The sequence below is a fragment of the Meles meles genome, chromosome 13 (assembly GCF_922984935.1).
Source record: "Meles meles chromosome 13, mMelMel3.1 paternal haplotype, whole genome shotgun sequence".
NCBI classification, from domain to species: Eukaryota; Metazoa; Chordata; class Mammalia; order Carnivora; family Mustelidae; genus Meles; species Meles meles.
Genome location: NC_060078.1, coordinates 22633210 through 22660839, shown reverse-complemented (window position 1 = coordinate 22660839; position 27630 = coordinate 22633210). Strand labels below are relative to the sequence as shown.

Genomic DNA, 27630 nt, shown 5'->3' with positions numbered 1-27630 from the left:
GGGTGTGGGAATGGGTGAAATAGATGAATAGAATTAGGAGTATTCTTATCATGATGTGCACTGAGTAGTGTATAGGATTGTTGGGTTGTTATATTGTATACCCCAAACTGATCATTGTATCTGAATTATACTTGAATTAAAAAGAAAAGGTGTTACTAAAAATGACATAAGCTCTTTCGGGAGAGACACTATGTCTGTCTTGATTGCTGTTGTACTTCAACATCAGGTTCTATTCGAAGAAGCTAAATAACAATTGGTTAAAAGAAAAATTCTTTTTGACTACTGTGATTTGCTGTGTTTGGTTTCTTTTGCAATTCTGGTTTTTTTTTTTTTTTATGCTTTACAAGCACTGGTTTGAAGAGGGCCTTCGAGGCTTCCCCATTCTGCCAAAGGGGTCCACGGTCCAAAAGATTAACCGTCTGGATTCAGAACCCCTGTTTTCATGTTTGTATGATATCACATATCGTATAAAATTTGATAGCCATTATAAGCTTTGAATGGTACTGCGTACTTTTTTCTGCTTATTTTGAAGTGTGGAAACATGGCTTTTATGTAAGAGTTTTTAATACTCACTGAAATGGCAGTGGTTACACTTTGGGCCACCCTCCCTGGGTGCGTCTGGGGCTGGAGGGCAGGGCCGGAGCTGCCCAACTTTAGTTTCCTTGCTTATTTATTTTTCCTTGAGCATTTGAAAAACAGTTCTGTATGCATCTGGTATTATGTTAGCCAAAACTTTATCTCTGTGTTTTGAACAAAAAGGCTGTGATTTAACAGGAACCATGGGTTCATTCCAAGTATTTTTAATACGGGACAAAAGATTAAGGAAAAGGTTAATTTGTGCACGTTCACGTTGCCTTCTCAAGCGATTGCAGGTAACACAGAACTGAGCAAGCCTGCTGGCAGTTTCTCAACTAGGAGATATTAATAAGCTGGAAGGGGGGGCTGGAGGTGAGGGGGAGGGTGAGCCAGGTACCGTCAGACCTCGTTGAGCACGTGCTCCTGAGTGCCTCCTTCCAGGCAACGAGGTGCTTCAGAAGAGAACTGATTTTGATCATCCGTAGCCACATAGCAAAATGTCCTGAAGCTCTTTGGGTCATTTAGAGATTTTAATTAGTTATATTTTTTACTTTTGACCTCCATTATCTTGGGGAATCATATGCTTTCTAAATAAAGAAATTAGCTAGGGAAAATGATTAGTTATGTGATGTTTACTGTCTTAAATTCAGTTATCTTATTACATCATCACTAACAGCCCCAAGGCTTGGTGGCTGAAAGGACACTGTATTTTTACCTCTCACGGCCCTGCGGGGTTCTCACCGGGGGTCTCCTGCGCTGTTGCTCTCCTTGGGGGCCCCACAGCTCTTCAGGATCTCGGAGCCTTCTCTTGTCCCATGTCTGGTGTCTTCGTGCTTCTCTTTGAGACCCCTCTGTCAGCAATTGCCTGGACTGTTTATACAGAAGCTCAGGTGCCGGGAGACAGGAAGCAGGGGTGGGGGGGTCTGCCTGTTCTCTGTAAGGCTGGAATCACCGCGTGCACAGCAGCATTTATGCTGTGTTCTCTTGGCAAGGAAAGAGCCCAAGGGGTAAAGGGACCAGACCCCGCTGGTCAGTGGGGGCATTGACGTGTTTGTACAGAGAAGAAGGAGCTGCAGGCACCCACACTCCTCATTCCCCTGCCGCATCTTGCTTTCTTCCTCAAACTAGCCCTTGTTTCTCATTTCTCAGTTTTTATTTATTTCCTTTTTAAAAGATTTTATTTGTCAGAGAAAGAGAGAGAGAAGGTGAGAGAGTGTGCACAAACGGGGGAGCAGGAGAGGGAGAAGCAGGCACCCCACCGAGCAGAGAGCCCGATGCAGGACTCGATCCCAGGACCCGGGGGTCATGACCTGAGCCGAAGGCAGACACTTAACCGACTGAGCCATCCAGGTGTCCCTCAATTTTTATTTCTTAATAATTTAATTAATCCTTTTTTTAGTTTCTTATATGTAGTCGTGTCTCTATCCATTTTTTGTTTTTGTTTTTGTTTTGTTTTCTTCCTCTCTAGAGCTGTAGCATCAGTGCCTTTTCAATTCTACCACTGCTGTTTGGGCGTCTGTAAATTCCTCCCACCGTGTCACAGAGGGTTTTCTTATTGGTTGCTTTAGATTCAGAAACCCCAGGACCACCTTCACTTCTGATGCCAACTGCAAGTTTGGGTTCCCAAGATCCCCCTCAGGTTTGATAAGCCACCAGAAAGACTCCCCTTACTTCAAAGGCTGCCGGGATTTGTTACTGTGACAGGGTGCAGATTCGGATCCGCAGAGGGAGGAGGCACACAACTCAGGGCCCAGGAGAGTTCCCAGTGCCCGGCTCTGCCATCCCCACGCAGTCCTGCGTCCCGTGGCCACACACACTTCTTCCAGTCACAGTGCCTGAGAACCCACACACAACACTGCGGACTGGAGAGCTCACTGAGCCTGGGTGTCTGGAGTTTTCACTGAGGCTCCCTTGCAAACTGGGTTGGCTACACAGACGTTGTTGAGTGCTTGTGTGGTTTACCTCAGCCTCCAGTCTTTCCCGGGGTGGAGCTGGTAGCACGTGGCCACAGGCACCCACCGCAGATCACATCATCAGTCTAGCATGTGTGGAACAGCCCAGAGCCCCAAGGTCAACAAAGACACTTAGCAGGCAGACTATTCCAAGGGTTTCATGGCTGGCCACTTCCCAGGAGCAAGGGCAAAGGCTAGACCACTTTCTAGGAAAGGTTAATCCTTCACTGCAGAGCTGCCTTGTCTTTGTCTCTCCAACCCACCTGACAGGCACTTGCCAGGTAAGTATTTCTAACGAACCGTCTTAGCCATGTCAGTTTCTTCTCAACAATCTCTGTGTATTATTACACTTTGTCCCTATGTTCCAGAGTTTACAGGTGGTCTTGATTATAAATACTTTTTTTTTCTTTGGCCCCATAAACCAGTAAAATATCAAAGTGGTCCCAAATTATATAATCAGCCTATGTTTTCCTAACTGGTCTTCACCCCTGCTGTCTTCTTAACCTGCAGTGCCCTTGCCCATTCAACATCTTTGTGGTCTCATTCGTGTGCCCCACTATCATAAAGCCTTAATTGCCTAAAATAGATTTATTTGATTCCTCTTTGGATCTCTTTCCTTGTACATCTCCATGACACTTGCTATGATCTGCCTTGCATTGAAGTTATTTTTGTACCTGTCTTATTTTCTCTTTTAGACAGGAAGCTCCTTCAGTGTAAGGATGGTGCCTTACTCCTCTTCATGTTCCCTATAGAGGCCAAGATAATGCCTGGAACCCTGGAAGGGACAGAATATGTGCAGAATTTAATTCCTGTCTTTTAGAGAAGATCCACCAAACATTTAATGTCATAAGAACAGACTCCTTAATATGATGGCTTCTTCACTGCACTTAAGTGCTGAAGGAATGCTGTGGATAATACACCCTCTTGGACTCCATCTTGGGCTGGGCTGTTTAGGGAGCCCCTTTTGAGGAGTTAGCTGTATTTTTAAAGGACTGAATTCACATGAGTACAAAAACACTAACACTGAGTTCCTTGGTCAGTCTGCAGCATTTGGCACTATGGGTTCGGAGACTCTGCCCTAAAGGATCTGATGGGATCTTGCTCCCAGTGTGAAAAATGTATAGAATTCATTTAACTACTTCTGTGTCCCATATTTAACCCTCTATCACCCCCAGCTGTGACTTCAGTTTGCCTTATGCTGAGAGAGACAACTCTTTTAATAGATTGATTCATATAATGAATATTTATACTGATTCAGTGTATACTTAATAAACACGTACCTATTAGACACTGTGCCAGGTGTTCCAGATACAGTGGTAACAAGACAGAAATAGCTAGCTAGCCCTTGTCCTCATTTTCTCCCTTAGAAGAGATTTTAAGGGCACCTGAGAGGCTTAGTTGGTTAAACAACTGCCCTCGGCTCAGGTCTTGATCCTGGGGTCCTGGGATCTGGTCACGCATCAGGCTCCCCCTGCTCTGTGGAGAGCCTGCTTCTCCCTCTCTCTCTGCCTTCCACTCCCCCTGCTTGTGCTCTCTCTCTCTCTGTTAAATAAATAAATAAAATCTTTAAAAAACGATTTTAAAAACTAAGGCTCATTTTCTGGTAGTTCAGTTAACTTTCAACTCACTAATTTCCTTAACAGGTCTGTCAAACAGGAATGGATAACATCTGCAGTAGCTAATATTAACTGAGCACTTACCAGGAACTAAGCACTCTATATATTTATTACCTCAGTCCTTACAACCCATTGGGCAGCTACCTAATTATTGTTACATTATATATATTGCTACCTAATTATTGTTACATTATACATTATACATAATGTTACATTACATTATAGAGGAAGCTGAGGCTTGCCTGCTTTAGAACTTGCACTTTGTGCCCCTGTTTGATGGACTACCACTAGGTGGGGGAAGCTCTGCTACCTTCAGCGGGAGTTCACCATGATCTTGCATTGTTATTCTAGCTCAGTGATCAAACACAGCTCTTGTCGAGTTAAAAAATCTCACTTCGAGTTGTTACTGCATGATCAGCTGAATGAATGGATCAAGACTGTTAACTCTCCGTAACAGTAATACTTATCTTTGTTCTTTACAGAACCTTATTATATTGCCTGAATATCATCTTGGAAAAAAAAAAGGAATAGGTGATATTAGAAATTTTTAAAAATAGCTACAAGTTGCTAAGAATAATTGCGCCACTTGGGATTTTCTGGTAGTTCATGGTAAGTATGTTAGTTGAGCTAAGTTGGACAAGTGGACTAAGAATTTTCTCAGCAAGTTGGTTGTTGCCATGAAGCTTCTCAAACCTGCAGCGAATCACATGACTGCAGGAAGGTGTGGAAGGCTTGCTTGTCAGTAGTGAATTGTTGCGCTGTTCTCTAAGGCAGTAGTATTGTGAATGTTGAGCACTGCAGTTTATTTATTTGAGTATATTTGAAATAATGTATTTGGAGACCTATACTTTCTGAGCTTTATAAAAGACTTAATTTCTTGAAAGAAATGTCCATTGAGGACAAAACAATCTGAAATTGTAATTATCTTTTTTTTAAAAAAGATTTTATTTATTTATTTGACAGACAGAGATCACAAGTAGGCAGAGAGGCAGGCAGAGGGAGAGGGGGAAGCAGGCTCCCTGCTGAGCAGAGAGCCCAACATGGGGCCCAATCCCAGGGCCCAATCCCAGGACCCGATCCCAGGACCCTGGAATCACGATCTGAGCTGAAGGTAGAGGCTTTAATCCACTGAGCCATCCAGGTGGCCCTGGAATTGTAATTATCTTAATGAATGAGTACAACAGTAATACTTTAAAAAAATGTCTTACTGTTCTAGCCTCTCTCCCCCAAAGGTCTTTAAAGTGCTACAAACCATAGACACTTCTTTTGAACATATTGACAGGTGCATTTGTAAATGTAAGTGAACACACTGCATTGCGTTGGCTTGCAGAGTTGAAATGGAGAAATATTTGCTCATACTGCTCTTTTTCTATTTTAACCGGTGTTATTGCAGTAGAGTAGATGGGGGGCAGGTTGGCAGAACGGCTAAGTGTAGGGCTCTGAAGACAAAACTGGGTTTGAGTGTTACCTTTGCTACGTGTTAGCTGTGGAATGTTGGGCATTTTAATCTCTCCGAGTGTCAGATTCTTCATCAGGAAAGTGGGTTAAATAATAATTCATACCTCACATTATTTAGTGGGATAAACGTATTTTGTGCTGGGTGTATTTAGACCTCTAGCTCTAAAAGGCTAATTACTGTTTTATTTATTTTTATTGGAGAAAGTATCAGTTTTCTTTCTTTGTACTTATTTAAAAAGTCACCACTGTATAAAACAGTAAGTGGTCTGGGTAATTAGTATTGTTGCTAAATACAAAAGGGCCATGACAATGAAGAACTAAATATAATAGAGATGGTGGTCTCTCAACAGGCTTGTTTTCAAGATGCTGAACTTGATTCTAGCAGTCACCATATAAGAGTTTTGCATTTATACCGAGTTCTTAGTAGCAAATGAAAATTTTTTGGAAACCACAAGTTATTGATATTCTGCAGATTATGGAGCCACACAACCAGGGTTCAAATCTAATCTCTGTTACATATTTACAAAATGACTTTGGGCAAATTCGTTACTTTCTCTCTTGGTTTCCTTGGTAAAATGAAGATAGTAAAAGCACCTATCTCATAGGGATGTTAGGTGAGGACAAAATGAGATGATACTTGTAAAGCCTATAGAATAGTATTTGGCACATAGTAAGAACTATATAAGGATTAACTCTTGTTATTTTGTATTGATGGTACTGACATAGCTAAACTTGATTTTCATACAACCATAAGGTTGGATATGCATTTTACTTTATTTCATTTGTTTATTTTTTTAAGTAGTCTCCACATCCAGCATGGAGCCCAATATGGGGCTTGAACTCATGACTCTGAGATCAAGACCTGAGCTGAGATCAAAAGTCAGACGCTCATCTGACTGAGCCACTCAAGTGCCCCTGGACATGCATTTTAAATGATGGATGGACTAATTATTATTGCAGACACTGACTAGCTAGATATATACATCAGAAATATGTTAGACATGGAGAAGTCAGAAATTCAAGATCTCCTTAGAAAGAGTCATTATTTAAAAGAAACGATAAGATTATATGTATTTATTGTAAACAGTCTTTTTTTTCTTTTTAGCGTTTGTAGCAATATAATAACCTCCAATCCTGCCTTTATAAACTCAGACATGATTTGACCTTTATTTTCCTGATTGTTACCTCAAGAGATTATTCAGTCAAGGAACAAGGAAGAATTGTGTAGGACAGTCTCAAAGTGATTACCATGAACTTCACAATAGTCTTTTTTTTTTTTTTTTTAAGATTTCTTTATTTGACAGAGAGAGAGATCACAAGTAGGCAGAGCAGCAGACGGGGTGGGGGGGTGGGGAGCAGGCTCCCACTGAGCAGAGAGCCTGATGTGGGGCTCGATCCCAGGACCCTGGGATCATGACCTGAGCCGAAGACAGAAGCTTAACCCACTGAGCCACCCAGGCGCCCCCACAATAGTTTTTTGGGGAACAATTGCTGAGAAGTGAATCATGATTGCCCTAATAGAAATGATGAAAGTTTAGCAACCAAGGGTTCTAGAGACTGTCAGTTTTAGGAAACAGGGAGAATTTTGGATTTAACAACAGACATCCTTGTTTTGAATCTTATTGCTATGACTTATGAACATATAACTCAAGGTAATTCACTTATTTTTTGCTCATTTAGTTTCTTCTTTTACAAAATAATGATAATCTCTACTGTGTGGTTCTCACAGGATTGTTTTGTAGGTCCGATGATCTAACATGTGAAGTCACTGGACATGTATGTGACTGAGCATTCCATTTTTGTTAATGTCAAAACAAGACAATGTTAAGAACTAAGTGTTTGTGTTTTTCTGTGGAATCATGACTTGGACTATGTGAAGAGAAAAGGAAAAGGGGTATTTTCTATTTAACCTCTATTCTATAAATTTAGATCTATTCAATTTAAACCATAATTAATTTAATGTAAGTTATCTAATTTTATCACTTTTCCTGACAGCGTATGATTTTGACCTGGTTGGCAGAATGGGAACAGAGAGGAGCAGCTTAGGTTGGGGGCTGGATTAAAGGAGAGGAGAGGGTGTTGTGAAGGACAAGGGGTCATGAGTTCAAGTCTGACATTGGGCTCCATGCTAGGTATGGAGCCTACTTAAAGAAATAAGAGTTAATCCTTATAATGTTCTTACTGTGTGCCAGATAATGCGTAGATAGGTTTTCTTAAGCTCTTGTTCTACAGATGAGGTCTTAGCAAGACTCTCAGACCTCTTCTGGGGTGGGACTAAGGGAAAAGATGGTTGGCCCTATATGTTTCCAAGTACAGAGAGGTTTGGGACAGACAGCATCTGTGGTTCCTGTCAGGAAAAAGAGAGAAATCTGGCCCATCTGGTAGAAATCTGGTAGAACTAGCATAGAGATAGAGTGTGGTCTGGATAATTACATTCTAGGAAAAACCAGGGTCAACTTCGAGGTTTCTTTGAAACTGCAACTTTCTTCTTACCTGCATTTTATTTCCTGTCAATTTCCCAACATTTGCTAAAGTTAAATTATCCTAGAGCAGAAAGACATGTATTTATTTGGAATCAGGCCGGTAGACGGAAAACTTGCCTTTCTGAAATGCAGTGGGGGTCAGAGGGAGGGGAAAACTTCAGATCAGATCTGAAAACAAAAGCAGAGGGGCCAAATCGTATTTGTATTTGGCGTTTGCTCTAACAGGCGCATTCGGCCCTCATGGGTCTGAGGAGAAGGAAGAGGTCAGGATGTGCCACTTAAACCCTCTCCTCCTGCTTTGCTTTCTACCACCACCTGCATGTCATCTGCTAAGTCCCAGTCCTCTGCCACCCAGAGTTTCTGCTTTGCTTCAAAGTCTTAACCCTTTTTTACCCTTAGCAAGAGCGATGGAAGTTCTTTGTTTTCTGTCCATAGGAGATAAGGAAGGAGGACTTACAGCCATGTCTCTGGTACCTCCTACTAAATTCTCTTTCTCAGACACACACTGATAAATATTGAACTATTTCTGTAGGTTATAACTGATGATCTACATTTCTTTAGCTCAGCTGAGAAATTAGCCATCCTTTCTTATATTACTTTTATAAGAAGATGTTTTATAAGATCTAAATGGATTCATATGGCTAAACTTGGAACAAAACAAATGGCTGTAGGGCACCTTGGTAGCTCGGCTGGTTAAGTGTTTGCCTTTGGCTTTGGGTCAGGATCCCAGGGCCCTGGGATAGAGCCCCACATCAGGTTCCCTGCTTAGCGGGGAGCCTGCTTCTCCCTCTACCCCTCCCCCCAGCTCATGCTCTCTCTCATGCTCTCTTCTGCCCCCCCATCTCAAATAAATAAAATCTTTGAAAACCCCCCCGAACACAAATGACTGGTTATAGGGTGGTAGCATTGTTGCAGAGGAAGATAAAAATGGAACCAGACAACTTGGGCTTGCATTCAGGGCCCATGTGTTGGCTGTATGACTTTGGGTAGCTCATGTTACCTCCTCAAAATTCATTTTCCTCCAGGCACCTGGGTGGCTCAGTTGGTTAAGCAGCTGCCTTCCGCTCAGGTCATGATCCCAAGGTCTTGCAGTGGAGCCCCGAGTTAGCCTCCCTGCTCAGCAGGGAGTCTGCTTCGCCCTCTCCCTCTGCCTGCCGCTCCCCTTGCTTGTGCTGTGTCTCTCTGTCAAATAAGTAAATAAATAAAATCTTTAAGAAAACTTCATTTTCCTCTGTGGGATGGAAATAAAAAATAATGTCAAAAAACAGTATCGTAAAGACCTCAGTACTATAAAGTCTTCAGTATTATAAAGACTGGTTTAAACGCATGATCAACATCAAATTCAATGATGAGACTCTAGAATCTTTAGTATTTTAATCTGTTAAAAGGCAAGGATATCTACGTTTGCCCTTACTTTTAAACATTGTTTTGGAAGTTTTGGCTAATGTAATAGCGTGTGCCAAAAAAAGCTAGTGAGAGAGAGATGATTGTGGAAAGGTAAGACCATCCTAAGAATAACTGAAATGAAGATTGACGTGGTCCTGTGTAAAAACAGACAGGTGGGAAGAGCCAGGGCGATTTTTTTTTTTTATTTTATTTATTTATTTGACAGAGATCACAAGTAGGCAGAGGCAGGCAGAGAGAGAGGAGGAAGCAGGCTCCCTGCCGAGCAGAGAGCCTGATGTGGGGCTTGATCCCAGGACCCTGGGATCATGACCTGAGCCGAAGGCAGAGGCTTTAACCCGCTGAGCCACCCAGGTGCCCCCAGGGCGATTTTAATAAAGTAGCTGGAGATGCTTTTCCTACTGAATGTTATGTGTACTATCAAATTTACCCTGTGAGCACAAGAACGGACAGATGGTAAGAGGAAGACAGACAGACAGCCCTGAATCTGGTGTCCAGCCACTGACTTACTGAGCTGGAATGCTATAGTGGGCACTAAACTAAGTGTTTTCGGTAAATTATCAAATTTAATCCTTACCACAAAACTGTAAGATGGGTATTATGATACCCCTTTTACAAATAAGGAAACTAAGGTTTAGAGTAGTTAAAAAAAACTGACCTAGGTGCCAAAGCTGACATTAGAGTAAAGATTATACCTCAAAGCAGTTGCTTTCAAAGTGAGTCTTACGCAAATGAGCCATGAAGGAGTGAATGATTTTTACCAGTGGTGCTGGAGAAAAGGCTGAGGGAGGGGGTTGTCAGAAATCACATTAAGTAAGTACTCACCCTACCATACCTCCAAAAATTGTACTTGGATCGAAAGGGTAAAAGCTGGGGGGTGGGGTGGGAGCTGGAGGGCAAGTAAAGGAAATAGAAATAGCTATTTAATTGCAGTTGGACTGAGGAAGAACTTTCTAAGCATAGAAACCATGGAAGAAACCACAGAAGAAATGATTGATAAGTTTGATTGCATAAAATTTAAACTTCTGTGCATCGAAAGCCAGTAAGAGCCAAACCTGAATGCAAATAAGACTAGGAAGGCAAATGAAAATATACAACTAAGATACACAAATGATTAATATCTTTATTGTGCAAAGAGCTCTTACAAATCAATAAAAAAACCCACAAATGTCCTAAGTAAAAATGGTCAAAGGCAGTAAATAGGAGAATTACCATAAATTTTTAAAATTGCTCAGAAGCACTAATAAGAAAAAATACCTAAAAGTAAAAGTAGATACCATTTTCACTGTGAAGTAAAAAGTATTTTATGAAATTGTTAAGACACATTTGAGAAATAGGACCTGAGATACACAGCTAATTGTCTTTTGGGTAGGGAATCCGTAGACATATCTCAGAAATATTGTAGGCTTGGTTCCAGATCACTGCAATAAAGTAAATATTGCAGTAGAACAAATCATATTAATTTTTTGCTTTCCCAGTGCATATAAAAGTTATGTTTACCCAATACTGCGGTATATTAAGTGTATAGTAGCATTATGTTAAAAAATATACATACATTAATTAAAAATCACTTTATTGCTAAAAATGCTAACCGTCATCTGAGCTTTCAGTGAGTCATAATCTTTTTTGCTGATGAAGGGTCTTGCCTTGTTATGGCTGCTGATCAGGGTGGTGGTTGTTGAAGGTTGGGGTGACTGTGGCAGTTTCTTAAAATAAGACGACAGTGAAGTTTGCTGCATCGATTGACTCTTCCTTTCATGAACGATTTCTCTGTACCTGTGATGCTGTTTGACAGCATTTTAACCACAGTAGAACTTCTTTCAGAATTGGATTCTGTCCTCTCTGACACTGACCCTGCTTTATCAACTAAATACATAACATTCTCAGTCCTATGTTGACATTTCAACCGTCTTCACAGCATCTCCAGCAGGAATGGATTCCATCTCAAGACATCACTTTCTTTGCTCATCCGTAAGAAGCAACTCATCCTTGTAAGTTTGGTCATGGTGGGAACAGCCAAGGCGATTTCGATGAAGTAATTAGAGATACTTTTCCTACTGAATGTTATGTGTACTATCAGATTTACCCTGTGAGCACAAGAATGGACAGATGGTAAGAGGAAGACACACAGACAGCCCTGAATCTGGTGTCCACCCACTGACTTACTGAGCAGCCCCGCCGTCCCATCTCCAGTCTCCACTTCTAATTCTGGTTCTCCTGCTGTTTCCACCACACCTGCAGTTTCTTCCTCCATGGAAGTATCGAACCCCTGGAAGTCATCTGTGAGGGTTGGAATCTACTTCTACCAAACTCCTGTGGATGTTGATGTTTTGACCTCTTCCCATGGATTGTGAATGCTCTGAATGGCATCTAGAGTGGGGAGTCTTTTCCGGACGGTTTTGCACTGATTTTGCCCAGATCCATCAGAAGAATCCCCATCTATGGCCCCAATAGCCTTATGAAGTGTATTTCTTTTTTTTTCTTAAAGATGTTATTTATTTATTCTGAGAGAGTGAGCAAGTGAGTGCTTGACTGGGAGGAGGGGCAGTAGGAGAGGGAGAAGCAGGCTCCCCACTGAGCAAGGAGCCTGATGTGGGGCTCAATCCCAGGACCCTGGGATCCTGACCTCAGCTGAAGGCAGACACTTCACTGACTGAGCCACGCTGGTGCCCCATGAAATGTATTTCTTAATAAGACTTGAAAATCAGAATCACTCATTGATCCATGGACTGCAGAATGGATGGTGTGTTAGCTGCCAGAAAACATTAATCTCACTATGCGTCTCATCAGAGCTCTTGGGTGACCAGCTACATTGTCAATGAGCAGTAATATTTTGAAAGGAATCTTTTTTCTGAGCAGTAGGTCTTAGCAGTGGGCTTAAAATATTCAGTAAACTGTGTTGTGAACAAATGTGCTGTCCTCCAGGCTTCGTTGTTCCACTTTCAGAGCCTGTGCAGAAAGACTGAGTGTAATTCTTAAGGGCCATAGGATTTTCAGAATGAAGGGTCCGTAAGCGTTGGCTTCAACTTGAAGTCACCAGCTGTGTTGGGCTCTAACAGGAGAGTCAGCCTGTTGTGGAAGCTTTGAAGCCAGGCATTGCCTTCTGCGTGGCTATGGAAGTCCTAGATGACGTCGTCTTCCACTAGAAGGCTGTTGTTTGTCTGCCGTGCAAATCTGTTGTGGAGTGTGGCCACCTGCCTTGTTGTCTTAGCGAGATCTCCCGGATAACTTGCTATGGCTTCTGTATCACCACCTGCTGCTTCCCCTTGTGCTTGTATGTTCTGGAGATGGCTTGTTCCCTTAAAGTTCATGAACCAACCTCTGTCAGCTTCAGACTTTTCTTGGGCATCTTCCTCACCTCCCTCAGACTTCACAGAACTGAAGAGAGTCAGGGCCTTGCTCTGGATTAGGCTTTGGTTTAAGGGGATGTTTTGACTGGCTTGATCTATCAGACCACTCAGACTTTCTCCGTATCAGCAATAAGTCTGTTTCCCTTTCTTATCAGTCATGTGTTCACTGGAGTAGTTACTTTAAATTTCCTTCAGGAACTTTTCCTTTGCATTCACAACTTGCTATAGGAAGCCTAGTTTTCAGCCCATTTTGGCTTTTGACATGGCTTCCTGGCTAACCTCTGTCATTTCTTGGTTTTGATTTAAAGTGAGAGGCCTGTGATTCTTCCTTTCACTTGAACAGTTAGGGGAACTTTAGGGTTATTAATTGTCCTAATATCAGTATTGTTGGAACTTAAAGGAGTAGGGAGGTTTGAGGAGAGGGAGAGAGATGGAGGCACTAGAGGGTCAGGGGAGACTGGTTCGTGGAGCAACACGTGCAACATTTCTCAATTAGGTTACTGTCTTCCTTTGGGCAGAGTTCATGGTGCCCCCAAATTACTGAAAACAAATCACTATGGCAAATATAATAATAATGATAGTGAAAAAATTTTGAAATATTATAAGAATTATAAAAGTGTGATGCCAAGTTCCAAATGGGCAAATACTGTTGGAAAAATGTTGCCAAAAGACTTGCTCATGGCAGGTTGCCACCAACCTTCAACTTGTAAACAAGACAAAAAAACCAAAAACACAACAACAAAAGACAGTATCTGCAAGGCACAATAAACTAAAATGTGCCAGTATTGATTTTTGATCTTTCGGTGGGCAAACTATGGACAAGTTCCATGGAAAAAGCTTATGCCGTTTATTCAGAAATTCTATTTTGGTGAATTTCACTTAAGGAAACCCGCAGATACAATAAGATTTCTGTGCAAGGATATTATTGCAGTGTTAGATGGACTAGATAAATAGAAAAACGGCACACCTTAAGTAAATATCAGAAACGTTTGAACAAATGGTGCATGCAAATGTGAAGATTATGATGTAACTGTGAGGATTGTGTTCTCAAAGACGATCCGAGGTAAAAATGTGTCACTGTTAAGGGAATTTGTGTTTAACCCTAATCTTGTTTAAAAGGCCCTGTGCATATGTCTGTGTATATTGAAAGGGAACAGCAAAAGATGTCAATTCTGTGCTAAGTGGTGTGATCATGATTGGTTTTTATTTTCTGTATTTTGCATATTTTCTATAATAAATGCATATTGCTTTTATGATTATAAAAAGTTATTGAAGTCGCTGTTTTAGAAGTTGTGAAGATTAAATATGAAAATATGGCTGGGAATAAAGTAAGGTTTTCGAAATGTGAATTTCCCACTTTCCTTTATTGGAACCTCAGGAATGTTAGATTTCAGGTTTAATTCTTTATGATTTGATTTGAATTTTAAAAAATTGGTAAGACTAACTCTTGTGACATCAATTTATATAGCTTTTGGTAGCATTAACTGATAGGCAAGCATCATTATAGCTAAAGGTACAAAGTACAATGTTCCTTTCCTCACATTCTATATATTTAATCTTCGATACCAGTTGGAATATTTGCATCTTGCCCATGTTACTGTACCCTAACAGGAAATGAGCTAAATGCATTTTCTCCCGACAGAAATGAAGTTCGCATTTTGTACAAGCAAAACGTCAGCCTTGTGCTTGGTCTTGGCATGCCTGCCCTCAGAGTAGGTCTGTAGTTTTCTCTTTTGAGGCTCGAAGAGTTTGAGAGGAACCATGTCATCTCTTGTAGAATCTGGCATTTGGCTTTTATCTGCTTTGTTATTCTGGCCTTTGGTAAACAATATTTGGGAAATGAAGTTTGAGAGAGAACATTGGTTTCTCATAATAGCTGCGAAGAGAAATGGTAGGAGAAAAGTGTTTTTCCTGTGCCAACATTTTCACACAGGAAAGACTGTTTTCACAGTATATTTGTTACCCCATTGAAATTGTATCTCATGGGCGTATTCCTTTCCAGTTCAGGTTCACACTTTTTATGTATTTGACACAACTTCATTTTTAAAAATTTTATTCAGATTATTGGTGCCTTTGACTCGGTGTGTTTTTCTTTCTTTCTTTTTTTTAATTGTTTTTTTTTAATTTATTTGACAGGGAGAGATCACAAGTAGGCAGAGAGGCAGGCAGAGAGAGGAAGGGAAGCAGGCTCCCTGCTGAGCAGAGAGCCTGATATGGGACTCGATCCCAGGACCCTGAGATCATGACTTGAGCCAAAGGCAGAGGCTTAACCCACTGAGCCACCCAGGCGCCCCTCGGTGTGCTTTTCTTTTTTTTTTTTTTTAAAGATTTATTTATTTGACAGATAGAGACCACAAGTAGGCAGAGAGGCAGGCCAGAGAGAGAGAGAGGAGGAAGCAGGCTCCCCGCTAAGCAGAGATCCCGATGCGGGGCTCGACCCCAGGACCCTGGGAATATGACCTGAGCTAAAGGCAGAGGCTTTAACCCGCTGAGCCACCCAGGCGCCCCTCGGTGTGCTTTTCTTTATGGCGTTAGTGGTATGAACATTTCCTGCATATTCCTTTGTTCTCTATGCCCCATTACATTTCCTTTGTTTTACTTTGTGTCCCTTTTAAGGCACTTCCTGAGTTTTTAAGTCCATTCATAATAATCATTTGTAAACTGTTGTCGCGGTAAATATGAAATTCTTTCATGTTTGCTGAAATTCATTTCTTTGTTTCTAGGGCGACTGTGGATTCCACTATTCATGGAGCTCCAGAAAGGTAAAAAAAATTAACACTGAAGACCATGTATCTATATCTATATCTATATCTATAGATATCTATATATTTATATCTATATATATATTTTTTGGTTTTCCTTCTTTGTTATAATTATAAACATGGACTTAAATGAATTATTTATATATCAGGTGCTATTTTTTAACCTTTAAAAAATTTAAATTAGAGAACATTTTGAAAGCTTTTATGGTTTTGCCTCGTGGGGCCACCTGGTCGCCTGGCCGTGTGCTGACGGTAGAATGGTACCTTGGGGGTGTTAATTGTGTGCCACATCTGGTCCTCAGCTGTGCAGTTGGAGATTTGCGTTTATGGCATCCAAGAGTGACCCTGTACCCTGGAGACTGATGCAACATCACTTTCTCCATTTATAATGCCATGAAAACCAAATGCTTGGCTCAGTTCTGTAGCACATTCTCTGTCTGAAAAGCCTGAGTGGACGTTTAATTATGATCAAATGCTTCTTGATCTGGAATTAGGAGAGCCTGTTCGATGATTATAATAGTGAAAGTCTCTTAACTGTGATAACCCAGTGCCTCCGTCTGACCTTGAGGGGTGCTCTGCTCCGTAGGCCCCGCAGACTGCCTTTCCTCTTTCCTCTGTACAACGATGGGTAAATGCTACAACTCTCTCCCTGTCCCCTTCCCATCTTCCTGGAGTTTCCAGCCCTCACCTTTCCATATGCTTAATAGCCACTGTCTTCCAGCTCTTAGTCTGGGAAGTATCTGTTCTTTGCAACAGCCAGACTGAAGGAAGGGTTAGGATAGGTTGCATTTGAACGTCAACCCTACTTGGCTCCATGCTCTTGGGCAATTTACGGTATCACCCTATGCTTCGATTTCCTCACCTGAAAATAGGTTAGTAATGGCACCTCTCTCATAAGTTTGTGGGGAGAGAAAACATTTTACTTGGTGACATCATAAGAGCTCGAAAAAAGGCCAAATGAGGGGCACCTGGGTGGCTCAGTGAGTTACGAGACTGCCTTCAGATCAGGTCATGATCCCAAGGATACTGGGATTGAGCCCCACTTTGGGCTCCCTGCTCAATGGGGAGCCTGTTTCTCCCTCTCTCTCTGCCTGCTGCTCTGCCTACTTGTGCTCTCTGTCTCTCTGTCAAATAAATAAACAAAATTTGAAAAAAAAAAAAGTACTTAAAAAAAAAGGTCAAATGATACAATTCATGTTATTATGGCTTATTGTTCTTCCTAAGGTGACTTTTGCACTCTTATGTATAGATTTTATTAGGGTGTATTATGCATAATTGCCATTTAGAATTTCAGAAATTGTCTAATACCAGCTACTTTATGTGGCTAAACAATTAACTTATAACTTTCTCCCATCTATGGAATCTTTAGTTATTTTACTGTTTTAACACATATCATTACCCTTATCCTTTGAAATGCAGATACACTTGGATCATCTTCCTTAAATGATGGGGTTTTTTTTTTGGTTGTTATGCAGTGAAATGGTAGAATAATACTGATTTTTTGTCACGAACTACTCATAAAAATGATAATGTAGTCTTTTGAGATTTTCACATTGGTTTGGTAGGCGTTTCTCATCATATCATCAGCTCGGCAGGATTTCGTGATGTTGCCGGTAAGTGTTATTTGTGTCACTGGTAATAAATGAAAACAAAATTCATTGGAATCCTATTAATAATTCCTTCTTACCCATGTGTATTATGTCTTACCTCTTAAAGAAAGTTTGTATTTTTCAGGTATATTTTCTTTTCCAGTAATTTTGAGGGGCAAAAGTATGATTACCTTTGTTTTCTAAAGTTAAAAAAATAGAATCATATGTTGAATAATTGGACCAAGATTTAGTTAGTAATCTAGTTAGTTGAGCAGAGGTCTTCATAATTTCAAAGCTAAGATGGGATTTTTCTAGCTCTCACCTAAAATTCTCAATTTATATAGTTGGGTAAATAAAAATCTTAAGAGGGGTGCCTGGGTGGCTCAGTGGGTTAAGCCTCTGCCTTCGGCTTAGGTCATGATCCCAGAGTCCCGCATTGGGCTCTCTGCTCGGCGGGGAGCCTGCTTCCCTCTCTCTGTCTCTCTGACCTCTGTACCTACTTGTGATCTCTGTCTGTCAAATAAATAAAATCTTAAAAAAAAAAAATCTTAAGAGGCTGTCTGAAATAATAATGGCAGAATCAAAACAAAAATGGGTATCTTTTAGTTTCCTCCTTTCCTATTATATTTCTGGTAATCAGTGGTTGCTCAAAAGCATTATCTGACCATGTTTTAGAGTTTTAACTCCAAGATAGTTAATAATTGATGCCATTTTTAGAATGAATGAAACATGAATTTCACCAGTACTCTGATGAAGAATGAAAATACATGTCATCATATTTCAACATTGAAATATTTTAGGTTTTTTTTTTTTTTTGAACCTTATACGAAAACGAAACAACCATTCATGTGTAGATTTAGGACTTTCTTATTCTGTCTTACTTATCTGCGCACAAACCAACCTCCTTTACCAAGCCTTTAGCCATTTAAACACCTTCCGGAATGTGCTTATGCTCCCTTCTCTAGCGGTGTTTTATATGTAGCTTAAATACTGTCCTTACTGAAGTTCGGACTTTGTACATGACATCAGAAGACATTGGCATTGCCAAGCTGAAACGGTTTCCCTAAAGGCTCTAACGCCACAGGAATTAAGTCAGGTGAGTGAGTAAAACTGACTGGGGGCAAAAAGAGCCTGGGAGTTGTTGCATTTTTTTTTTTTTTTAACCCAGAATGAAAGGTTTCTTCTGATTTACATTTTTGGTATCTTGGGAGTGCCTCATGACCTCTTTTCAGTTTGGGTATAAACTCAACTGCCTTGGCTCTTTGGAACCCTCACTGGCCTATCAGCTCAGTTTGCCTCCTTTCTCTCCTGTCACAGTTTCAAAGAACATACCAGAAGTCAGAGATCTGAACTTTAAAGAGGTCCCTCGCTACTTGGCACTCACTCCCGCTCCTCCATCTCCAGTCACTTAATGGTCCAACCCACTTTGCCAGCAAGGGGATGTCTGGGGCCTCAAGAGGGAACACACAATCCTTCTTCCGAATTTTTGTGATTGAATCCTCTCACCCACTTAAAATATTTAAGATATTCAAGATTGAGGAGCTATGACTTCATCGTGTACCAGTTGAAGGGGTGTCTTGGAAGGATTCTGAGTTTAATGAGAAGATCATCAGTACAAGTGAAAGGAAACCCATTTATTAATCCTGGTATCTGATTCTTTCTTTGTTTTCCCCCACCACTTTGATTATGTGTTTTTTATAGAATGTGAATCGAATGGACAGCATTTAAAGAAACCAAGGTCACTTTTTCAATATCGTACACCGAAGACTTGCCTAGACAAGCCTTTGATTTAGATGTTTGTAAATGTGACTTGAGATAGGTGCGCTGTCAGAACGTTCGATTTACTTCACAGAGGAGCTGAAGGAAAGCATGAGCCTCTCTGATAGAATTCTTTTGTCTTGAACTCTGGAATATGAGTAATCAGGAACAGTGCCGCATTGTGTCAGGCAAAGTCTGAATCCCGATGACACAATTCGAAGAACTCTCAGAATTGACTCATGCCCAGTTTGAGGGTGTGGGTTACCGAGAGGCTGACTAAAAATACTTGGATGTTTGCTGTGGCTTGCCAAAGTTTGTTTTCATTGTACCTTCAGAATAAATCAGTGCTGCCACAGTGCAGGCACGGTGCTGCCCTGAAGGTCTTTACGTGGGGAGACTGGTTTATATCAGGGTCAGATGTGAGAGTGTGCTGGCCTCATCATCTGTCCCTTCCCTTAGCCTCAGGACTGATCTGACGACACAGACACGCTTTCCTCTCTGCTCCCTCAAGTGCACCGCTTCTTGAAGGCGTGTGGTCTGTAGGAAGAGAAGACTCCCATTTTCATTTGGGAATATCAGTCCTTAAACACATTTTCTTGGCATTCAAGGAAGACATGTTTGCTTTGATTTCTGTTCTCAATGGAATAATGTTATTGCGGGCCCTTTAAAACGTGTGTTAGGAATGCAAGTAAGAGCATGTGAGACAGTTGGGGGTGTGGATCGGGAGGATTAAAAAATATCACTCAGGATATTTATGGAAGTATACAGTTTCCGTATATTAGAAATCATCTTACGATGACAAGTTATCGGTTTACTAATGTATAGTTGTCACATACAAGTAGCACCCAGCTTGAACCCACGAGCTTAGAATCCTGGCTCAGCAGAGCGAAAGATTCATAACCAAATATTGTGAATGTCATGCTCTCAGAAAATGCTACTCTCGTCCTACTCAAGAGAAAATATAATTTTTTCAATTTTTTTTCTGTTTTCTAGTATGAGTACAAAATTGTTTAGAATTTCAGAAATGGGGGTGCCTGGGTGGCTCAGTGGGTTAAGCCTCTGCCTTCGGCTCAAGTCATGATCTCAGAGTCCTGGGATTGAGCCCCACATCAGACTCTCTGCTCAGCGGGGAACCTGTTTCCCCCTCTCTCTCTGCCTGCCTCTCTTCATACTTGTGATCTCTCTCTCTGTTAAATAAAGAAATAAAAATCTTAAAAAAAAAAAAAAAAGAATTTCAGAAATGAAATCTGATATCACAGTGTTCCCTCCTAGGCATCTGATTGTGGTCTGTTTATTGCTTAACATCTTCTTTTAGAAATTGCCTCTCCACGTTGTTGGGCAATATTTTATAAGGGTATTCATATTTTCTCATCAATTTATGAAAGTTTTTTATGTATTAATATTATTAGTCCTTAAGTTCTATTTTGAGGGCAAATATTTTTATAGAGTTTTTTTGACTTTTACTTCTCTTTATGTTTAGCTTGGAGAGTTTAATGTGAAAATTTAGCAGACAAATATTTATTTGGCAACTATGGTGGAACTCTTATTTGTAGAATTATTTTCAAATATGGTAATTTTTAGAAAACATGCTTGGACACAGTTTCAGATCGTATTTTTGATCTGAAAACCAAAAATCAAAAGGTGGTAGATTTGGCTGAAAAGACAGGCAAGAGTCACGTTGGGGACTTTGAATTTTCAGCTAAGGAGATCATTCTGGTATAGATGTGCTTCATATTAAGTTGGATACAGTTGTGGGTCACAGTATGATAAGGGATCAGTGTATATGAGTCTCCTTGGAGGCAGGTGGAGGAGATGCCATGTGGTAGAACACTGTTATATTATTTCACTGTGGTGTTTTTTCTTTGTTTTTTTAAAGATTTTTATTTATTTATTTGAGAGAGAGAGAGCATGAGAGGGGAGAAGGTCAGAGGGAGATGCAGACTCCCTGTGGAGCTGGGAGCCTGATGTGGGGCTCGATCCCAGGATTTCGGGATCATGACGCGAGCCAAAGACAGCTGCTCAACAAACTGAGCCACCCAGAGCCAACCCAGCCACTGTTATTTTGTTTTTTTTTTAAACTCTCTTGGAATTACCCTTTGTGGCAGACTTTTTTTTTTAAGTGGATTTATCTGTATCACATCCAAATCCATGATCACATCTAAAAAGGTTTCATGTGTGAATATGTCTTCACGGAGTCTCTAGGACTCACATTAGTATCCTGGAATTCTAAGGTAAATTCTTGCTCTATGCTCTCTTCTTGATGATGAAAGATGTGGCCCTAACTAGGCTAATGTTATAGTTCCTGTTCATGGGCCACCTCTTTCTGGAGGGCAGAAGACCTCGGGGTTGGTGTCTGGCCCACCTGCTAGTTAGGAATTGTGAACACGTTGCTTGACCACTGTATTCCTCAACCTTCTCATTTCTGATGGGCAGTAGGAACAAGTATGTACCTCATGGAGTTTTTATGAAAAGGAATTATACGTTATACGTATACATTATACGTGTTTGAGAGATGTCAGTGTCCCCATCAGCAGCAGGCAGATGCCCTTTCTTTCCTTTTCCTCAGCTCATGATACTCTGAGCCCATCTTCTATGAACTAGGTTCAGAGGGAATGAGGCTAAAACCCAGAAAATTATGAGGACTTCAACATTTTAATAGTGTAGTAATAATGCAGTAGACAAGAGATTGGTGATGGGACCAGGAAATGATGCTTTAAAATCTAATGGCAAGGGATGCCTGGATGGCTCAGTTGGTTGAGCGGCTGCCTTCGGCTCAGGTTGTGATCCTGGTGTCCTGGGATCAGGTCCCACATCGGGCTCCTTGCTCGGCATGGAGCCTGCTTCGCCCTCTGCCTCTGCCTGCCACTGTGTCTGCCTGTGCGCGCTCTCTCTCTCTCTAATGAATAAAATCTTTAAAAAAAAAAAATCTAATGGCAAGATGATCCTGGTTTCTTCCTGTGGATACTGGTCTGGCAGCCCGCGTCTCACCCCCTCCAAGCCCATTTGTGATACTCTAGAAGTTGGATCAAAATAGATGGACAGGATTTGACAATGTTAGTCTTGTTTTGGTCTTTGATGGTGTATGTTGATCTATCTAATCTGTGTGTTATCACTAAATATATGTCTGTAGTTGCTATTGTATGTGACATGAACATATAGACAAGTTCATACGTGCCCACGCATACACGCTCTTTGTATAATATATATAACATTACGTAAGTGAGAGCTTGAAAAAGTCTCCATAATTCCAGATCCCTGCTGAGCCTCTCCTAAGGAGTTACTCTGCTAATTCATCCCAGGGGGAAGACCTGGGGAGGAGCTTCAGTGTGCTAAATACTGTTTACTCTAAGCTACAATGATGGGTTTCTTTCTTCTCAGTGGAATGTAATGGGTACCCCCACTGCTCAGTCTGTAGCTCCCAACTCAAGAGGTTATTGGAATACAAAGTGATTCTGTCTCAGGCCAGAGAGAAAGAAGGATACACATGTATTTTTCTTAGGTTCACGGAGGAGAAAAAGATTTCCTGATGTAGCTGACTGTGGTTTGTCCTTTTTTTTTTTTTTTTTTGAACTTAAGTTCTTTTTTTTTTTTCCTAAGATTTTATTTATTTATTCGACAGAGGGATAGAGAGCACAAGTAAGCAGAGTGGCAGGCAGAGGGAGAGAGAAGCAGCCTCTCTGCTGAGCAGGAAGCCTGATTCGGGGCTCGATCCCAGGACTCTGGAATCATGACCTCAGCTGAAGGCAGCCACTTAACCAGCTGAGACTCCCAGGCACCCCTGTGGTTTGTCTTTTTTATTTTATTTTATTTTATTTATTTATTTGACAGACAGAGATCACAAGTAGGCAGAGAGGCAGGAAGAGAGAGAGAGGAGGAAGCAGCCTCCCCGCCGAGCGGAGAGCCCGACGCGGGGCTTGATCCCAGACCCTGGGATCATGACCTGAGACGAAAGCAGAGGCTTTAACCCACTGAGCCATCCAGGCACTCCCCCTGTGGTTTGTCTTTTGAGCCTATGGCCACTCTGCTGAAAATCACTTCAAATAGTGCAGTAAAAGGGAAGGAACTCACATTTATTGAATGGCCATTATGTGCTATATGATTTTAACTCATTTGATTCTCCAAGGACTCTGTGATGCCGGTTGGATTTCTCCCAATTTATAGATGGGAAACTGAAGCTCAAAGCAGTTGGTAAACAGCAGAGTTCTGATCTGAACCCAGGTGCACCTGATCCCCCAAATCACGCTCTTTCCAGGGCTATGCTGTCTGCTGCTACATTCCATTATGAATAAGGGAGACTGGAAAAATTGTTCAGAGATTTCCCCGTTTCCAGTGTTGGCCCTGGTCATGCACGCCCAGGAGAACAGCAGGTAGCTGCTTGCTGGCAGGAATAACCCTGGAAGGCAAGTTTCCTTCTCAGCCAAGAGTCCCCCATCTCTCTGCCCTCTGGCTTGGGGTACTGCCTTGGTCTTCTCTGTTTACCTTGGCTTTCTGACTTCTAACCTGCCTCCCACCTCCCAAAATGTTAACATTCGCTAGATTTGCTTTGCGACTAGTAAAGCCATATTGGTGACAGTTATTTACTTCACTTATTTATTTCAACTCGGATCCAGTGTTTTGAATATCCAGCGATAATTTGAGGCATGTATAACCTCCTGAGAAAAGAGGCACCAGTTAAGATGTCAGCCCTGTCAGGATTCCTAAGCGCTCTGCTGATAGGTACTTGGAAATGATATAGATAGGACATATGCTAAAACCTTCTGGCGTATAAATATGTTGCTCTTTAGCAGAAAGTTTCCAGGATTCGATAGGCAGCCTTTTGCAATGATTTGGGTATTCTGGGCTGGATTCAGCCTTTCGTAGATTTCTTCTTCTTTTTTTATATTAGAAAGGGAGGAAGTGTGTGGTAGAAGGAAAAGTAGGTAAGCTTAAGAGTCTGATAGGTGCAGGCTTTTTTTTTTTTTTAAAGTCCAGTTAGCATATAGAACATCATTAGTTTTTGATGTTGTGTTCAACTCAGTTGTATATAACACCCAGTGCTCATCGCAACATATGATGCCCTCCTTAATATGATAGGTGCAGTCTTAAATTGTAGGCCCATCTCTCACTTGTCCCTGACAAGTCACTTTACCTCTTGGGGTTCTCTGGTTATCCATCTGTAAAGCGGAGGCTGTACCTGCCATTGTTTGTAACACCTAGTACAGTGCCTAGCATAGAGCATCACTGAGTAAATATTAGTTCTCTGCGTCTTGACCGGGAAGGTAATGCTTTTTTTTTTCTTTCTTTACAGTTCTTGCCTTTAGTGAATGCATGTATATGGAGGGAAGACTGATTAAATAAGCCTTTCCTCCTATCGAAACTGTCTTCCCTTTATAGTTCGTATCGTTCTGTTTTAAATAAAGGTTTAAACTCTCTCATTTCCCTAATACCTCTGCATGAGATAAGACTTGAACTCAATATACAACAACTAGTTGGGTGCATTCCATACATCTGTTCTGCACAAGTGTTCTTCCTGCCGGATCTGGGGTGCAGTGCATTGAGAGGCACATTTTGCTAGACTTAGCGATTGATGATTCCAGCACGTTTATCAGCATAGGTGATGCTTTTGAAATTATGCAGGAAGCAAAAATGACTAATGCGGTAGGTCACTGCTAACAGCCATAGGAGAAAACACTTCTTGGCTGGGGAAGAGATTGGGTTCATCTCACATTCTTTTTCTCTCTTCTGTGAATTCTGTGCTCCTGATAAAAACTTGCCTATACCATCTGCCTTATTAAATAAATGCAACCATTCCTACAGATAATTTTAAATGTGCTCAAAGGTTAACAGTTAATGAGTATAAGTCTAGCAAGCTTTTGCTGTAAATTAATCAGCAATTAGATACTGTCTGGTATCTAAAATTAAAATTAACTACTGTTCTTTTACTTTTAAGTCAACAGATGAATAACTTTATATGCAAGGTATACTTTTTAATGAAAAAGTAAATATTTTTAATCACCAAATAAGAGAAGAACTTTCTCTCTACAGAAATAGACAGTTTTATGGGGCGCCTGGGTGGCTCAGTGGGTTAAAGCCTCTGCCTTTGGCTCAGGTCATGTCCCAGGGTCCTGGGATCGAGCCCCGCATCGGGCTCTCTGCTTGGCAGGGAGCCTGCTTCCTCCTCTCTCTCTCTCTCTCTGCCTGCCTCTCTCCCTACTTGTGATCTCTATCTGTCAAATAAATAAATAAAAAAAAATCTTAAAAAAAAAAAAGAAAAAAAAAAGAAATAGTTTTATAAAAGATGATGCGTACTTTTTCTAAAGCATCTCATGAGACCTACTACTTTCATTAATCAAAAGCTCTAACAATACCTTTTCTTGGTACTCTTATCAGTGTTCCAAAAGAAAACGTTCGTCACTTGACAGTTGTGCTTTCGTCCTAATTCAGTCATCAAAAATCTAGGAAATGCATCATTTTTTAAATGGGAAATAGAAGGAACTGAAGAATGACTGTCATTTTTTATGTTCCTTTGCTAGTTGTCAGTATTGCTGCCCATCAACAGCGAGCACTGAATTTTCTGCTAGTTTAAAGTCTAATGATAAAGTTGCATCTGAATTTCCCTAAGCACTTCTTTATAGACAATCAGCACCAGTATGATACCCTTCTAACATGACTTGGGGAAGCAGAAAGTGTTGCATAAAGTCAGAAAGAGTACTCAGAAGTTTGTATGTGTTTTCTGTTCCTTTTTTGGACATTATTTGATTTTTAGATCATCCTTATGAAGTGGGCATCAAAGCTCTTAATGTAAGTCTCTAGACGTGGAAATGGCAGCTCACTGACCTTACTGGCACAAAGTCCCATAGCTGAGCTGCTTGTGACAAGAGCCTGGCCCGTGGTTCCGTGCCTCTTCCACTGTCCCACTATTCAGGTCACTCATGAGAAGGACCACGTGCCCCCGTTCAAGTCATTTCCTTGTGAGAAACAGTCAAGCCCTGATCCTTGGTGGGCTGGGCATTAAACATTAATGGATAGAGTCCATAACTAAGTATAAAGAAAGTAACACTGGTTCACCAATGCATATGAGTCATTCTATGTATGTCTCCTCTTTCCCTGTAAGAACATTTTTGTCTGGACTCGTCAGGTTTCTTAATGTAGGTCGTTTATTTTTTCCTGTGTGGAACCTGGATGGGGATGGACTGAAAGCTGGTCTGAGCCTATCAGTTGTGCTGATGCCAGTAAGTTTACTGACTATGTTTACCAGGCTCAAGCATTAAGACGAATCTCTGTGGAAATGAATTGCTCATTTTAGGGAAGTGTCCAGTGCTGTGCTCAGCCACATTCAAGAATGGAAGATAGAAAAAGAATTCAAGTTGTAATTTTTTTAAAAAGATTTTATTTATTTTTTTGAGAGAGAGAGAGAGAGCAAGAGTGAGAGGGTGAGCAGAAGCACGATGAGGGGTAGAGGGGGAAGCAGACTCCCCACCAAGCAGGGAGCCTGATGTGGGACTCGATCCCAGGACTCTGAGATCATGACCTGAGCGGAAAGCACATGCTTAACCAACTGAGCCACCCCAGTGCACCCGAATTCAAGTTATGATAATGTGTTTATTGGAAAAAAAGATAGCAAAACTGAAAATAAATCTTCCTGTGTTGTTCAGTGGTGAGTGATCTTGGGAGCAGCACAGAGAGGACTGACTGTTGATGCTTGTGAAGTCCACTGTCTACTTTCCAACCCTTTTTTTAAAAAAAGAGTTTATTTACTTATTTATTTGACAGAGAGAGACACAGTGAGAGAGGGAGCACAAGCAGGAGGAGTGAGAGAGGGAGAAGCAGGCTTCCCGCTGAGCAAGGAGCCCCATGTGCGGCTGCATCCCAGGACCCTGGGATCATGCCCAGAGTCGAAGGCAGATGCTTAATGACTGAGCCACCCAGGCGCCCCTACCTTCTAACTCTTGAACTTAGTGATTTAGTTTTGTGGAGCTTGGTTATGTTGTTTCAGTGATGAGGCACACTTCCTACAGGTTTGGAGCCTTTCTTTCCCATATGGGAGTTTCCTCCATAGAGCCTAGGTGGTGAGGAATGATTGTAGAGGTGTTCAAAGCATTGAGAACATCCTTCCAGATCTTTGGTTCTATACACCTCAGGAGCATTATTTTATGCCCCCCCCTTTTTTCCCTCCCCTTTTGCAAATACAGGTAACCTTGACAAACAGACTGAGTAGTTAGCTCCTGTTTCCACGGCGCTGGCATGGAAATTTCTTACAGGCTGGAACTGCTGCTTCCACGGTTGCTATGCAACCAGGAGAGGAGTTCACAAGCTTTGTCACCAGCCAGCAATCAAAGGAGAGACAGTATTTTCTTTCGATTATGTGTTTTACTTATTTATTTTTTTCTGTCTGCCCTTGTTTTGGGGATTGTGTATTTACATCCTTTCGGGAGTTTTTATTTGTGGAAATGCCTTTTCTAAAGAAACTTTATTTGTTGAAGACTTTTTTTTTTTTGATCTTGCGAGATGAAAAGGTGAATGCCACCTCCCAGGCAGTAGGTGTTGAAATTAGGTCTTGAAGCAGATAAAGTAGTTCTTACTAAAAACATGGTGGAGTCAAATCAGCTTCAGCCACTCTTTGAGTAAGAAAGCATCCGTGTAGCTTTGTATTCTTCTGCTTCTGGTCTCCATATATTGTGTACTTTTCTGACCTACATCGGG

At 41.2% G+C, this 27630-nt stretch overlaps 1 protein-coding gene across 1 annotated transcript in view; it reads left to right on the top strand.

Annotated features, from left to right (window-relative positions):
- The window catches only part of ANK3 (ankyrin 3), a 687858-nt gene that overhangs the window by 103938 nt on the left and 556290 nt on the right, over positions 1-27630 (top strand). Inside the window, exon 2 of the mRNA XM_046026933.1 lies at positions 15563-15601. Within this exon, the coding sequence (XP_045882889.1) occupies positions 15563-15601 (39 nt within the window). The remainder of the gene's footprint in view (positions 1-15562; positions 15602-27630) is intronic.